At 37.3% G+C, this 14,432-nt stretch overlaps 1 protein-coding gene across 1 annotated transcript in view; it reads left to right on the top strand.

The window, feature by feature from the left end:
* The window catches only part of LOC150092596 (phospholipid-transporting ATPase ABCA1-like), a 982,930-nt gene that overhangs the window by 593,065 nt on the left and 375,433 nt on the right, over positions 1-14,432 (top strand). The window contains exon 29 of the mRNA XM_090414749.1: positions 2,990-3,019. Within this exon, the coding sequence (XP_090270875.1) occupies positions 2,990-3,019 (30 nt within the window). The remainder of the gene's footprint in view (positions 1-2,989; positions 3,020-14,432) is intronic.

The following is a 14,432-nucleotide window of genomic DNA, read 5'->3' on the forward strand; positions in this document are numbered from 1 at the left end:
GTGATAATTAAAAATATAATAATAAAATTTAAAAAAATAAAAGTTGAAAAAAAATAATAAAAATAAATTAAATAAATAAAAAACTACAATAAACTCTGCTAAAGTCCTCATGTACTAAGATTCTTCTGGATTTGTACAGTTCAGATTGTTATACTATGATTTTCTTCAGGCCTTGTTCAAGTTGCTATGGAATGTTAAGGAAAAAAAAAATGTGGCCAATGTCCCAATCAATGATACTATCTTACTCCTACAGAACATATTTCCACATGACATCAGGGCTCTCTTTGCCCACGTACTCCGCTCTGGATGTTTCGTGTGGCAAAACAATTTTTACCTTCAAAAAGAGGATACAGCCATGGGCTCACCACTTTCTCCCTCCCAATTGCTAGCTTTTATATGTAAGACTTTGAGCAACGAGCTCTAGAGTCAGCATGCCTAAAGCCCAAAATTTGGCTCATATACGTTGACGATATTTTTGCCATTTGGCCCCACAGCCACGAAGCACTAAATACATTCCTTAGCCACCTGAACAAACAATACAAGCATATCCAATTCACCATTGAAATAGAAAAAAACAACTCTCTTCCGTTCCTAGACACACTCATCACACGTCTTCCCTCAGGCTGTCCCTCCTTCTCACTCTACCGCAAACCTACACACACAGGCCAGTACATACACAAAAATTCTTATCACCACCCAACACAAAAACTAGGTGTCATACGCATCCTTAAACACAGAGGTCAAACTATCTGTTCAAATGAACAAGCTCTAAACCAGGAATACAAGCTCATCAGCCATACATTTATGAAAAATGGATAAGTAAAAAAACTATTCACAAGATCCTCTGCAGAGATACTAGCAAAAACAAAAAAAATTTCAAGAATTCTATTGCCATACCTTATGTTAGAGGCATTTCCAAAAAAATAGACAGAACACTATACAAATACAACCTGAAAACCACCTTTACAAACACCAAACAAAATTAAGACACCTACTCAGTTCTTCCAAAGATCCTCTTCCACATGTAACCTACCATACTTAGGGGAAACAGGGCGAACCATCCCAATTAGGAAGGACGAACACAAACGACACATTAAATATCTCCATTTTGGAAAAACCAGCCTTTCTGACCATGCATCTCCAAATATATCACAGAATTGATTGGGAAAATACCACATCCCTACATGGCACCAAAACCTGGTTCGAGAGGAAATTCAAAGAAGCATGTGAAATGCTCAAACATAACCCAAATCTGAACAAAAATGATGCCCTAGTTCCAAGAATGTGGAGGACCTATCTGCAACCTTTATAGCAACCAGAACAAGCCAAAGAAAAATCCCAATACAAGAAGACTTGGTGAAGTGTTTTTTTTTTTCCCCTTAACATTCCATAGCAACTTGAACTGTACAAGGCCTGAAGAAAATCATAGTATAACAATCTGAACTGTACAAATCCTGAAGAATCTTACTACATGAAGACTTTAGCAGAGTTTATTGTAGTAGGATTTCGCAAAGGCTTTTGATAGATTACCTTAATAGGTTGACATTCAAACTAGAGCAGATTGGGTTGGATATTAGATTGGTGCATTGGATTGGAGACTGGCTATCTGATAGGTATCAACAAGTTTGGGGAAGCGATATCCAGGAAAAGGAAAGTCACTAGTGGAGTGCCTCAGGGGTCTGTTTTAGGTCCATTGCTGTTTAACTTGTATATTAATGATATAGGTGAAGATTTGATGGAGATATTCAGTTGTTTGCAGATGATGCAAAGTTGGGACGAACTATAAAGAGTAGTGAAGATGTTGTGGCCATACAGGAAGACTTGAATAGATTGAGTGATTGGGCACGGAAATGGGGATGTGAGTTCAACGTTGCAAAATGTAAGGTTTTAAAATTTGGAAAACAAAGATGGGATGCAGAATTTATGCTTGGTGAGAATATATTGTTGGAGGCAGAGGAAATAAGAGATCTGGGGGTGATAGTGGATAAGAATCTAAAATTTAGGGGACACATCGCCAAAATTGTGAAGACAACACAAAGGCTTCTGGGAATGATGCAGAGGACACTGACGTGTAGAAGTAGGGAGATTCTTGTTCCGTTGTATAAGGCTTTGATTAGGCCACACATAGACTATTGTGCCCGGAATTAGTCACCTGGTTTTCAGAATTATGAAGAGATGTAGGAAAGGTTCCAGAGGCGACTGACTAAGGTAGTTTCTAACCTCTGGAATGTCAAGTATGAGGAAAGATTCAGAAGATGCAACTTGCAGAGTCTGGCAGACAGGCGGAAGAGGGGAGATATGATAGAGACCTACAAGTTGGTAATGGGTTGTTATAGGATCAATGCTGGAGAGGGTCTACAGAGAATAGTGGGAGATCAGGGGAGAACCAGAGGTCATCCCTGGAAACTGTATAAAGAGAGTGTGAGTAGGGGAGTGAGAGGCAGGTTTTTTTTGTGAGAGTTGTGAATGATTTTATTTTTTTTAATTATCGCTAGAGGTCAAGCTAAGAAAAAAGATTAATTAACAGCATCAGCATAGATTTAATTTACCAGTACAGATGCAAGAGTATGTTGCTTGGTTCCCTATACACACATTTATCCTTCTGATGATGACCTCAATACAGGGGTCGAAACGTCAAATTGTTATTTTATTAATAATAAGTAAGATAATCATATGAATACTGTGCATGATGTGATTTTTCAGAAGTATCTACTTGCTCTACTAAATAAAAATTCACATTATGGGAACAAAATTCCTTAACCCCCCCTTCACACACACGAAAAAAAAATCACATTGTAATTGTACTTTTCTTAGAATATACTTGAAAAAAATGAGTGAAAAAAATAATTATCTATTATCTCCCCTTCCCTGTGTGTGTGTGAGAGAGAGAGAGAGGGATAATAGGAGAGACCTATAATTTTTTTTTTAATATCTATTTCATTACAAAAATTTGTTAACCTACACTTAATTATAATTTTATTTTAAACAGCTATAAGGGAAAGGCTTACACTGGAGAATGGTAAGTTTGCTATGCACTTTTATACTTTCATTATAGCTTAACATTACTGATTATGACAGTATTAAATATAACTGGTAATTAATTTACGGAATTAACAACGCATATAAAGTAAATTAATTAAAGATAACTTTAATGAATCACTTCTATATTTCGACAATGTCACATTGTCATCTTCAGGAACATAAAGATATGGTATGTGCACTACAGGAACTAACAAAGCAAATGAGGAAGAAATTAAGACACTAATTTTGTTCCTAAAGTCCTAATGGTGCCCTCTTGCGGGCTAATTTGGTAGTCTTGGCCGTTGGGCTGAAGTTCTCATAATGAAAGTCTCCCAAATTTGGGGCAGTTTCATGCACCCAAATTTGTTGAGGTTAGGAACGTTTTTTAGAGCTGCTGAAGATTCTTTGAATAATCTTTCGTATTTAAACTTGCTGCGATGGATTTACCAATCGCAGCAAGTTTAAATACGAAAGATTATTCAAAGAATCTTCAGCAGCTCTAAAAAACGTTCCTAACCTCAACAAATTTGGGTGCATGAAACTGCCCCAAATTTGGGAGACTTTCATTATGAGAACTTCAGCCCAACGGCCAAGACTACCAAATTAGCCCACAAGAGGGCACCATTAGGACTTTAGGAACAAAATTAGTGTCTTAATTTCTTCCTCATTTGCTTTGTTAGTTCCTGTAGTGCACATACCATATCTTTATGTTCCTGAAGATGACAATGTGACATTGTCGAAATATAGAAGTGATTCATTAAAGTTATCTTTAATTAATTTACTTTATATGCGTTGTTAATTCCGTAAATTAATTACCAGTTATGTCTAACCAACGTATAAGTCTTACCACTAGTATTAAATATGTAAAAAAAAAAAAAAAAGTTAATTGTACTAAATGCATGAGCAGTTCAAAAAACTTGACCAAAAACAGAAAAATGTCAGCAGTATACAGCCTCTGAAAAGCCACTGAACTCATCATAGGAAATTTATTCTGAATATGACTTTGTCTGGCAAAGTCATGAAATCAAGACTCATCACAGGGAATTCTGTTGTCCCACACAATGTTGGTCATTCACTACCTGTCATGGTGGATGGTTCTTCTCCTCTCTTTGAGCCATGCAACCAATTCAGGAGGCCCTCAAATTCTTATCTATCACATAACCTCTTTCCTCTGTACATAAAGACCTTCTCTCAATTACCACTTATCTTATTCACAGCTTTGTGGATGATAGTACTATTCATTCATCCTACTCTTTGACAAACCATTCAGTGCTCAAATATCCCAAGAGCATCTTTAATCTGTCACTTAAACATTGATCTTTACACCCTCCGTCATTGTGGCAAGGACAATCTAGTTACCTTTAATGACACAAAAATGCAGGGTTGTCTTTTCTTTTACAACAGAGATCTCAGCTTGCCTACCCTTACCCTCAATAATATACAAATCACCAGACAGCATCAGATCTCTCTGCTTGGACCAACATTTACCTCAAAAATAAAAAATAAAAAAATAGGCATTCTCTGCTGATCAAGATGCTATTTTATACCCATCTGGTTACTAAATCTAATTCACTTATCCTTAGAACATTGCTTGCATGTTTGAGCAGTGTTGCCAAAGGAAAATTACTAAAAACAGCTGAATCTTTAAAATAAAAATAAAAATAATAAAAAAAAAGGAGTTGAAAATAAAAATTTGAAGCTAAAATTTTAGTGGGAGCAGATACTTTTCAGTTATTTACTTTACTCGAGATGAAATGGTACTTGCATTTAAGTGGCTAAAGACATCTTTCAGATGGTCTTCTGTGCTTTATTTGCCTGCACCCTCACTTAGATTTTCAGCTTTATTATATATGTGGCCATCTTTCCAATATTACTCCGTGTAGAAGCTGGTAAATGATAGTCTTTACAGTACTTGTTACACCTGAGGCCATACATTTTACACAAATTATGGACTCTACAATCGTGTTATAAATAATTATTTTAATTTCCTAATTCGGGAAATTAAAATAATTTCCCGAATTTATTTCAATTTCTGTATTAGAATTTGGCAGTATTAATAAATTTATTGCACACTGAGCAATTTCTTTAAATAGATTTAATTTAGATGCATCTTTATATTCTCATACTTCAGCTCAGAATAGCTTAGTGTTTTTTATATTTGTCCATTTATTTAATTTGATAGTATTGTACTGGTCTTCAGCGGTGTCAACATCTTTTTCTGTTTTCAGCATTATTTCTAAAATGGGAGTAACAGGTTTATATGTTTTAGGGTATTGTCAACAGAAGAAAAAGAAGAGACATTCTTAAAATATTCAAGTTTTCAGGCAACCTTTGCTTAAACTATTTGAAGAGACCAAGAAGAAACTGTTTTGCTCTATTTCTAAGATTCTGCTCATCATTTTGTGTTATTTTCTTTTGTATCATCAACTCTGGAATTTTTCTTTGAAATCTGTAACCAAGGTTTGGTTTGGGATCCAAATAGTCATCAATCTCTGACTCTAGATGGTCAACTCTGGATGATGGTAGCACTAACATATTAGCAGCAGAGTAGAGTAAATCAAACGAGAATGGTCTTCAGATAATTGGCTAGAGGGATTCGTAGTCGTATGTGTGTGTTGAAAGCTCCTGATAAGATAAGTGTTATTTTAAGTTATTGTTGATAAAATTACTTGAATATTACGTAGTTTTGTTTGCCTTGCCTATCTTAGCGCGTCTGTTTGTGTGTTTTTGGTGTTTCATTTTATAATTTGATAAAATACGTTAGAAGTAAGTATGGCTCCCGTACGAAGGAAAATGGCGGCCAGTAATGATGGTTCGCCATCTTTATTCAAGAACGGTAATATAAAAGAGATGATTCAGTGTACTATCTGCGAGATGTACGCTTTGTGGAGTGCGGTCGGAGTGTGATTAGATGATAATAAAGGAGAATTTCTTACCATCTAATAAAAAGTTTAAGAAAAAGGAGAAAAAGGTGTGTAAAAAATGTAGGGAGAATGAGGAATTAAAGTGTATTTCAGGTCGTCAGTGTGATATTTTTGTCAAACTTCAGAATGAAGAAAATAGTGATATGACAAGAAATGGCGAGGTTGTACCAGAGAACTGTGATCGCGTTGTTGAGTGGTGCGATACAAAGGGCAAAACAGCAGCTAGAGCGTATGAGCAAAAGTCGACTGAATGAACCAGCCAATAATAAAAAGTATGATAGGAAAAATAAGCGTAAGAGTGTGAACATGAACAAAATGAAGGATAGGGTGCTGTATGGAGACTCGTTAGTACGAGATGTGTTAGTAGAGGATTTGACAAAATCATACCAGCCTGGTGCAACCATAAAGGATGTAACTGAGTCTATTAGAGAGCAAAAGGAAAGGGTGAAAGAAATGATTGTTGTGGCAGGTACGAATGATTTGAAAGGAGATAAAATGGAAATGATAGAGGACCTGAATGAAATGTTTGAGGTAGCAAAAGAAAAGAGTGAGAGAGTTAGAATGATTAGGCTTCTGCCATGGTATGACAGTGAAATGTTCAAAAGGAGGGCCATAATTGCAAATGACTTTATGCGTGGGTTATGTATGACGAGTGGTGTGGAATTTGTGGACGTGTGGAGTGAGTTCAATGGGCGAAAGGATCTATATAAGATGGATGGCTTGCATTTGAATGGATACGGTGTAAGGAGACTTGTAAAAAGTGTTGCTGAATGTAATGGATGTACAAATTCAGGGAAACTAGATTTATTAAGGGGGGGGGGGAAGAAAAGAATGAGAGAGTTAGAATGATTAGTCTTCTGCCATGGTATGACAGTGAAATGTTTAAAAGGAGGGCCATAATTGCAAATGACTTTATGCGTGGGTTATGTATGACAAGTGTTGTGGAATTTGTGGACGTGTGGAGTGAGTTCAATGGGCGAAAGGATCTATATAAGATGGATGGCTTGCATTTGAATGGATACGGTGTAAGGAGACTTGAAAAAGTGTTGCTGAATGTGGTGGATGTACAAAATCAGGGAAACTAGATTTATTAAGGGGGGGGGGAGTAGATATACAGTCCTTAGGGAGGCAGTTGAATGTATGAATGAGTATAATATGCCTGAGCGAATGACAACAAATCAGAATGGGATAGTTAATATAAGGCATCAAGGTAGGGTTGGGGCTAATGGGGATCTTAAATTCATGTACACTAATGCTAGGAGTATTAGGAACAAGAAGGAAGAGTTTTTGGCCATGGTTGGCACTTCCAGACCATAGGTTATTGGTATTAGTGAATGATGGCTGACTGTAGATGATATAGCTAGTGGGATTGAATGTGATGGGTATAGTGTGTTCAGGAATGATAGGGAGAATAAAATGGGGGGAGGAGTATTGTTGATGATAGCTGATGAGCTGCAGCCAAGGAGAATAGAAGTTGAATTGCAGAATACAGAAAAGAGCACATTTGAGGCCATTTGGTGTGAGATTCAGGCTAGCAGAACAAAATATACAATTGGGTGCTGCTATAGACCAGGTGATGGAAAAGATGGTGGTGACAGTATGCATAAGCAAATAGAAGAAATGAGTGGAAGGAGGGTAATTATTATGGGAGATTTCAACTATGGTCGCATTGATTGGAGTGAGGAGAGAACACACGGGAGGAAGGAATTGGATTTTATTCTGTTATTAAGAGATAACTATCTGCAACAGCATGTAATGAAAAATACTAGGCGTCAGAGACTGCTTGACCTAGTAATTACATCTGAGGATTTGGCTATAACAAATATGACCACATTGTCACCAATTGGTGAGAGTGATCATAGGATCTTGACTTGGGAGGTGGCTAAAGGTGTGGAATTTACAATTAAGACAGGGTACATGTGGAATTATCGGGCTGGAAAGTATGATAAGCTTAGGTGTTTGATTGGTTCGGTGCCATGGCATGTACAACTGCAAGGACTAGAAGTTGATATTGCATGGGAGGCAGTTAAGAAGTGTTTGCATGAAGCAATGGCTGACTGTATACCTAGAGTCCGAATAATAAATCAAGTAGGGGTTAAATGGATGAATAACACCATTAAGCTTGAGCTGCAAAAAAAGAAACAACTATGGAGGGGATTTAAGGAGAAAGGTGACCAGCAGGCACACGAACGGTATAAAGCGCAGGCCAGAAGGGTAACGAGTGTGGTAAGAAAAGCAAAAAAGGATTACGAAAGAACATTTGCCATGCAGACTAAAGAGAATCCTAAACAGTTTTTTAGATATGTAGCAAGTAAAAGGAAAAATGTACATGGCAGAATGATTTTAAAGAATGCCAATGGTAGGAAGGTAACTGAATCAGTTGATATAGTTGAGTTACTGAGTGAGCACTTTGCAAGAATATATCATCCAGGTGGTGACATTGCAGAAACGAATGTACCAGTAGATTATACGGGAATTGTGGTGAATGAAGTGGAGGTGAGTAGTCTATTCCATAACCTCAATGTCAATACATCTGTGAGATTGGATGGTATACTAGCTTGTGTCATACGAGAAGCAGCTAAAGAATTGTCAGTACCCTTGACCATTTTGTTTAATTTGAGTCTAGGGTCTGGGTTAGTCCCGAGGGGGTGGAAAGAGGGGAAAATAGTTCCACTGCATAAAGGTGGTTCCAAGACTGCTGTTGTAAATTACCGACCGATTAGCATATCAGGAATCATTGTCAAGGTCTTAGAGAAATTAGTTAAGGAAAGAATACAGGATTGGATAGATGAAAATGGGATATTGTATGGGGGACAACATGGTTTTGTGAAGGGTAGATCATGCCACAGTAAATTGCTCACGTTTTGTAACACAGTGACGGCTGAACTGGATAAGGGTAATGGGTTGACAGTGATTCTACTGGACCTTGCCAAGGCCTTTGACAAGATACCACATGGAACCCTAATCAGTAAACTGGAGCAGATGGTGATGGATATAGGGTTGGTGAGATGGATAGGAGGATGGTTGATGGAGAGATACCAGAGAGTGGTTTATTCAGGAGTGGAGTCTAAAAGACGGCTTGTGACTAGTGGTGTGCCGCAGGGCTCTGTTCTTGGACCACTGCTTTTTAATTTGTTCATCAATGATATAGGTAAGGATCTGAGAGGAAGTGTTCACCTGTTTGCTGATGATGCAAAGTTGGGTAGAGCAATTGTGAGCACGGGATGTCAAAATTTTACAGGATGATTTGGATAGTTTGGAGGACTGGGCTAGGAAAAATGGATGTCAATTTAATGTGGCAAAGTGTAAGGTTATGCACTTTGGGGTGAAAAGAATAGCAGTAGTATATCACATTGGTGGAACCATACTCCAGGAGATTGATGAGGCCAGGGATTTGGGAGTGTTGTTGGATAGGGAATTGAAGTTTAGGGGGCACATTGCAAAAGTGGCTCAATCAGCTCATCAAATCACTTGGCTTCTGAAAAGTACTTTAACATGCAGAGACAAATAAGTTGTTGTTCCTCTGTATCGAGCCTTGATAAGACCCCATCTGGACTACTGTGCCCAGTTATGGGTACCTGGGTTTCTTCGTGATGGGGAGGAAGTGGAGAGGATTCAGAGACGAGTGACCAAGATGATAGCAGGTCTGTGGAATGAACCTTATGAGAATAGGTTGAAGATTTGTGGGTTACAGAAATTGGTCGATAGGCGGTAAAGGGGTGATATGATTGAGACATTCAAATTACTGAAGGGTTTCTATAAGATTAATTCAGAGGATATTTTTCAGAACAGGACTGGTGTTGGAAGACTAGGAGCCATCCATGAAAACTAGGCAAGAGTGTGGTTAGCAAGGGTGTTAGAACTACGTTTTTTACTTGGAGAGTGGTGAATGAGTGGAATAAGCTACCAGAGTCTGTTGTGGGTGCTAGGACTGTGAATGAGTTCAAGGCAAGGTATGATAGATACTGTATGAATGTCAAATAGTTGTTCTTGACATGATGTTAGGGCCTCCCTCGATGAGTCTGTTGACTTCTTGGAGTTGCCCGGAATAATAATAATAATCTCGTCTTATCCGCACTGTGAGATTTGAAAATTTTGTTAACTTTCTGAACTTCAACTAGAACAGGATGCAAAAATAAAAGATACAACAAATTTCTTTCATCTTTGTACATCTCCCACAAAATTTGAGCTTTGTAACATTTCTGTTGCACTCATGACTTCGAAGTGAGGTTTTAATTCCAAACACTGACTGAGAATTCTCTGTGCTGCAGGTTCAATGGAGAGCTGCCTCATTGCACAGTTGCTTACAATTTTCAGAGGAACATCATTTTCATTGATAGTTTCATTCAGCTCTTTGTATGCTGCTTGTCTTCAAGAATGTGAAAACCACTTATACATTTCCCTAACTAAAAATTCTAATTTTCTTGGGAGAGATTCTGCACAAGTGTGAGACATTGCTAGTTGCAATGAATGGCATACACATTTAATTAAGATTAAGGAGGAAATATTATTTTAATATTATTATTATTATTATTACAACATGACACCTCCAGGGAGTGCAAAGGCTTATCGAGGTAGGACACCTGCTCTTCAACTCTCTGTCTCCAGCAATTACAATGAACTACAGCTACACCAATGCCATCTACTGCCCATCACCACCTGTATTTTCACAGACAATCACAAACATCCATACCTACAGCAGGATTCGAACTTGCAGCCTTTTGGCTGGAGAGTGGATACACTAAACAATCGGCCAATGAGGCTCTCTATATATGCATTCACTTGTTCATAAATGCTGTTATTGATGCCAACCATAATACTGGCATCGTCTGTACCAATTGCAATAAGATTTTTAATGTCCAATTTCTCGGTCAAGAGCTTTTTTTTAGTGCAGCCACAATACCACTATCATCAGATTTTCTAGAACAACCATGCTCAGAAATGTACACATAATTTTGTTGAATTTCTTACTATAATAAATGATGGCAATTCTTAAAATCTTATTCACTGTGATATCATTCAATTCATCTATTAGCAAGCTGAAATTTCTATATCCAATATCTGCAGTTAGATCTTCTTCAAAATGCTCACTTAGAATATTCTTTACACACCTGGTTTAGTGCATTATTACCTTTGGCTTAATTTGACTGTCTGGGATGATATTTTTGCAAAGATCTACTAGATGATCATAACTGTTCAATGATGAGTGACAAAGAAATAATGCTAGGCTGCCTTCAAAGTTCACTTTCTCATCAGACTTTTTCACAAGCATATTTGTAATAGGAACAGCCTTATATGGAACTACAGCAAGATATTTCTCAGTTTCACTATGCTTTACAAGCTGACAATATTTAGCAGCTATATCACATCTGCAAAACTTAGTGGCCTTTTGTAGCATCACCAGGAACTTCGCACAGTCATTTACTAAACATTCCCATTTGCAACCACTCCCTGCTAAATTTTTGCTTGTAAGCTTTATTTGCCTCTTTCCTCATTTTTGAAGAAGGGTATGCAACTCTTTACTACAACAATGAATTACAATCAGTCTCTGAAAACTTCACAGTCGCTATCGTAACTACCAACCAGAATACTGTGCAACAGACTAACTTGTAATGGTGCTATCAACTTCAAGGTGGCAAAACAGCAGAATGTTGGGCCACATGACTGACTGACTAATGTCATCACGTGTTTGTATGATACTCACACCAAATGTACACAATGCTTTATCAAATGCAAACATCTGGAAAACTTTTAAAACAATTTCTTTAAGAGTGGGTTATAAAAACAACTAAAAAGAGCTGAAACAAGTTCTGAAGGAGCTAGATTTAGAGCTAGGTACTAGATTAAAATTTTTGGAGCTAGAGAAAAAAAAAACCAGCTAGATCTAGCTCAATAAAAGCTAAATTGGTAACATTGTGTTTGTGCCATGCTCCTAACCCCCCCCCCTAAAAATTTTTGATGTTGTCTAGACGAGTGCAATTTAGTTTATAGATGATGTTTCCCTTACACACTCATTTCAACCTCTGCCTCACAGATGCAGTGTTTCATTACCGTATCTTTTTAGTACTTTTATAGCAGCTGCCTAACATCTCAAATTAAAAATTTGAGATGTTAGGCCCAGATTTTAACAACTTTAACTTTTTCTTTGTTTCCTTTCCAGCTATCTGTTATTCTTACTCAATTTCCCATGCTCATTTCAAATATGTTTTTAATTTTTCCTATCACATATAGTTTTTGAGAAACAAGTCTACATTTTTATGACATAAACATTATTAATAATATTATACATGCACAATGAAAATCAGCTAGAACCTAATGCCTTCTGTTTATAAGATGAACTTGGTTTTTCCTGTTTCAGACGCCAACAGTAATCAGCTAACAAGGCACAACTCCACTTTCCCCTTATACCTTCCTTCCATCCTCATAATGTACTGATGAAACTTCTCACCATCTTACAGACTAGAGATTTCTGGGGGAAAAAAGTCTAGATGTGAGTTCAGAAAGTGTATTTTTAGAGACATCTTGAATTCCATGTCATGATATACTTTGAGAATAGAAGAAATGATTTATTTGTAATATGAAGATTTGTAGTTACCGAAAATGTTTTCTGCAACTCACTTAAAATATGTTCATGCATTATCTTCCTTTTGGTTTAGAACTTATTCAAATGTGGGATTGTCCATTAACAATCTAATTTATGGCCTAATGAAAATGCCTGCCATTACTTTTGCATCACTTATTATTTGGAGTTTTTGTTTGTTTTGAATACTGAAATCCTGCTTCATTGCATTCCCAAAGTTTTTCATCAATCTAAGTTTGATGCGAAGTAATGGCAAATAGATTTTTCTCCCTGCCAATGATGCATGTTTAATATTCTTTTCTTCGGGTGTGAAATGTGTACACAAAGGCATCTGTATAACAACATAATGATCACCCCTCATCCTGCTTTCCCATTCAGATAGGAAGCAACAGGTGTATCCTATTTGTAACCCAAGAAAAATGGCAATGACTTTAAAATTAGTGCACATGTTCCACTTGTAGGCATCATAATTAATGTTTCCCAGCACTATTTTCATGTCTTTATATGTTTTCTTTATAGTAACTGAATGGGCTATTGGAATGAGTGAATATCCCCACTGTAAATAACACCTTTCAGACTGTAATTTATTTAGTTTATTCCTTTATCCAAGTGTAAGCAAACAAAGTTTGCGCCTGAAGTATTTCAGGACTGAGGCAACTTGTGGTAAAGGTGGACCAAGCTCTCATCACTCCTTGTCTTATTATCTCCCATAATGCAAAGCACATCTCCTTGCAGACATGTATAATGCTATGCATTAAGGGAAAGGCCACTACCCAGACCGGTTTCGACCTTTATTGAGATCTCGCCAGTGGGAGTCAGAACTAGAGGTGGTGATACTAAGGTGGAAGCAATGGAGAAGTCATATTTACCTATATGACTTGCCAAAAGGTGTATCACCTTATTATTAAATTACTCTGGATTTAGAGAAAGATGTTGGAAGTTTTTTCCACTTGGTTAGACTATAATAAATTTAGTTTAATCCTTTATCCAAGTGTAAACAAACAAAGTTTGCACCTGAAGTATCTTCTGGACTGAGGCAACTCATGGTAAAGGTGGATCAAACTCTCATCACTCCTTGTCTTAGTATCTCCCATAATGCAAAGCACATCTCCTTGGAGACATGTATAATGCTTTGCATTAAAGGAAGGGTCACTACCCAGATCGGTTTTGACCTTTATTGAGGTCTCGTCAGTAAGAGCCAGACCCAGAGTTAATGATACTAAGGTGGATATGACTTCTCCATTGCTTCCACCTTAGTATCACCATCTCTGGGTCTGGCTCCTACTGACGAGACCTCAATAAAGGTCAACTCATAGGAAAATATGACTTCTCCATTGCTTCCACCTTAGTATCACCACCTCTGAGTCTGGCTCCCACTGACACGACCTCAATAAAGGTTGAAACCGGTCTGGGTAGTGGCCCTTCCCTTAATGCATTGCATTATACATGCCCACAAGGAGATGTGCTATGCATTATGTGAGATACTAAGAAGGAGTGATGAGAGCTTGGTCTACCTTTACCACGAGTTGCCTCAGTCCTGAAGATGTTTCAGGCACAAACTTTGTTTGCTTACACTTGGATAAAGGATTAAACTAAATTTATTATAGTCTAACCAAGTGGGAAAAAACTTCCAAGATCTTTTTCTAAATCCAGAGTAATTTAATTCTAGTGGAAAGGCTTAGACGTTGGTTATACATTATTACTAAATAGTTTAGGGAAATATCCTGGTCTATGTTGTTACTTCCCTAAACTATTTAGTAACCAGAGTAATTTAATAATAAGGTAAGACACCTTTTAGCAACTCGTATAGGTGAAAATATGACTTCTCCATTGCTTCCACCTTAGTATCACCATCTCTAGTTCTGGCTCAACTGACGAGACTTCAATAAATGTCAAAACCGGTCTGG

Source organism: Typopeltis vanoorti, chromosome 25 (genome assembly GCF_054136105.1).
Source record: "Typopeltis vanoorti isolate ZY-2024b chromosome 25, IOZ_Tvanoo_1.0, whole genome shotgun sequence".
Taxonomy (NCBI): Eukaryota; Metazoa; Arthropoda; class Arachnida; order Uropygi; family Thelyphonidae; genus Typopeltis; species Typopeltis vanoorti.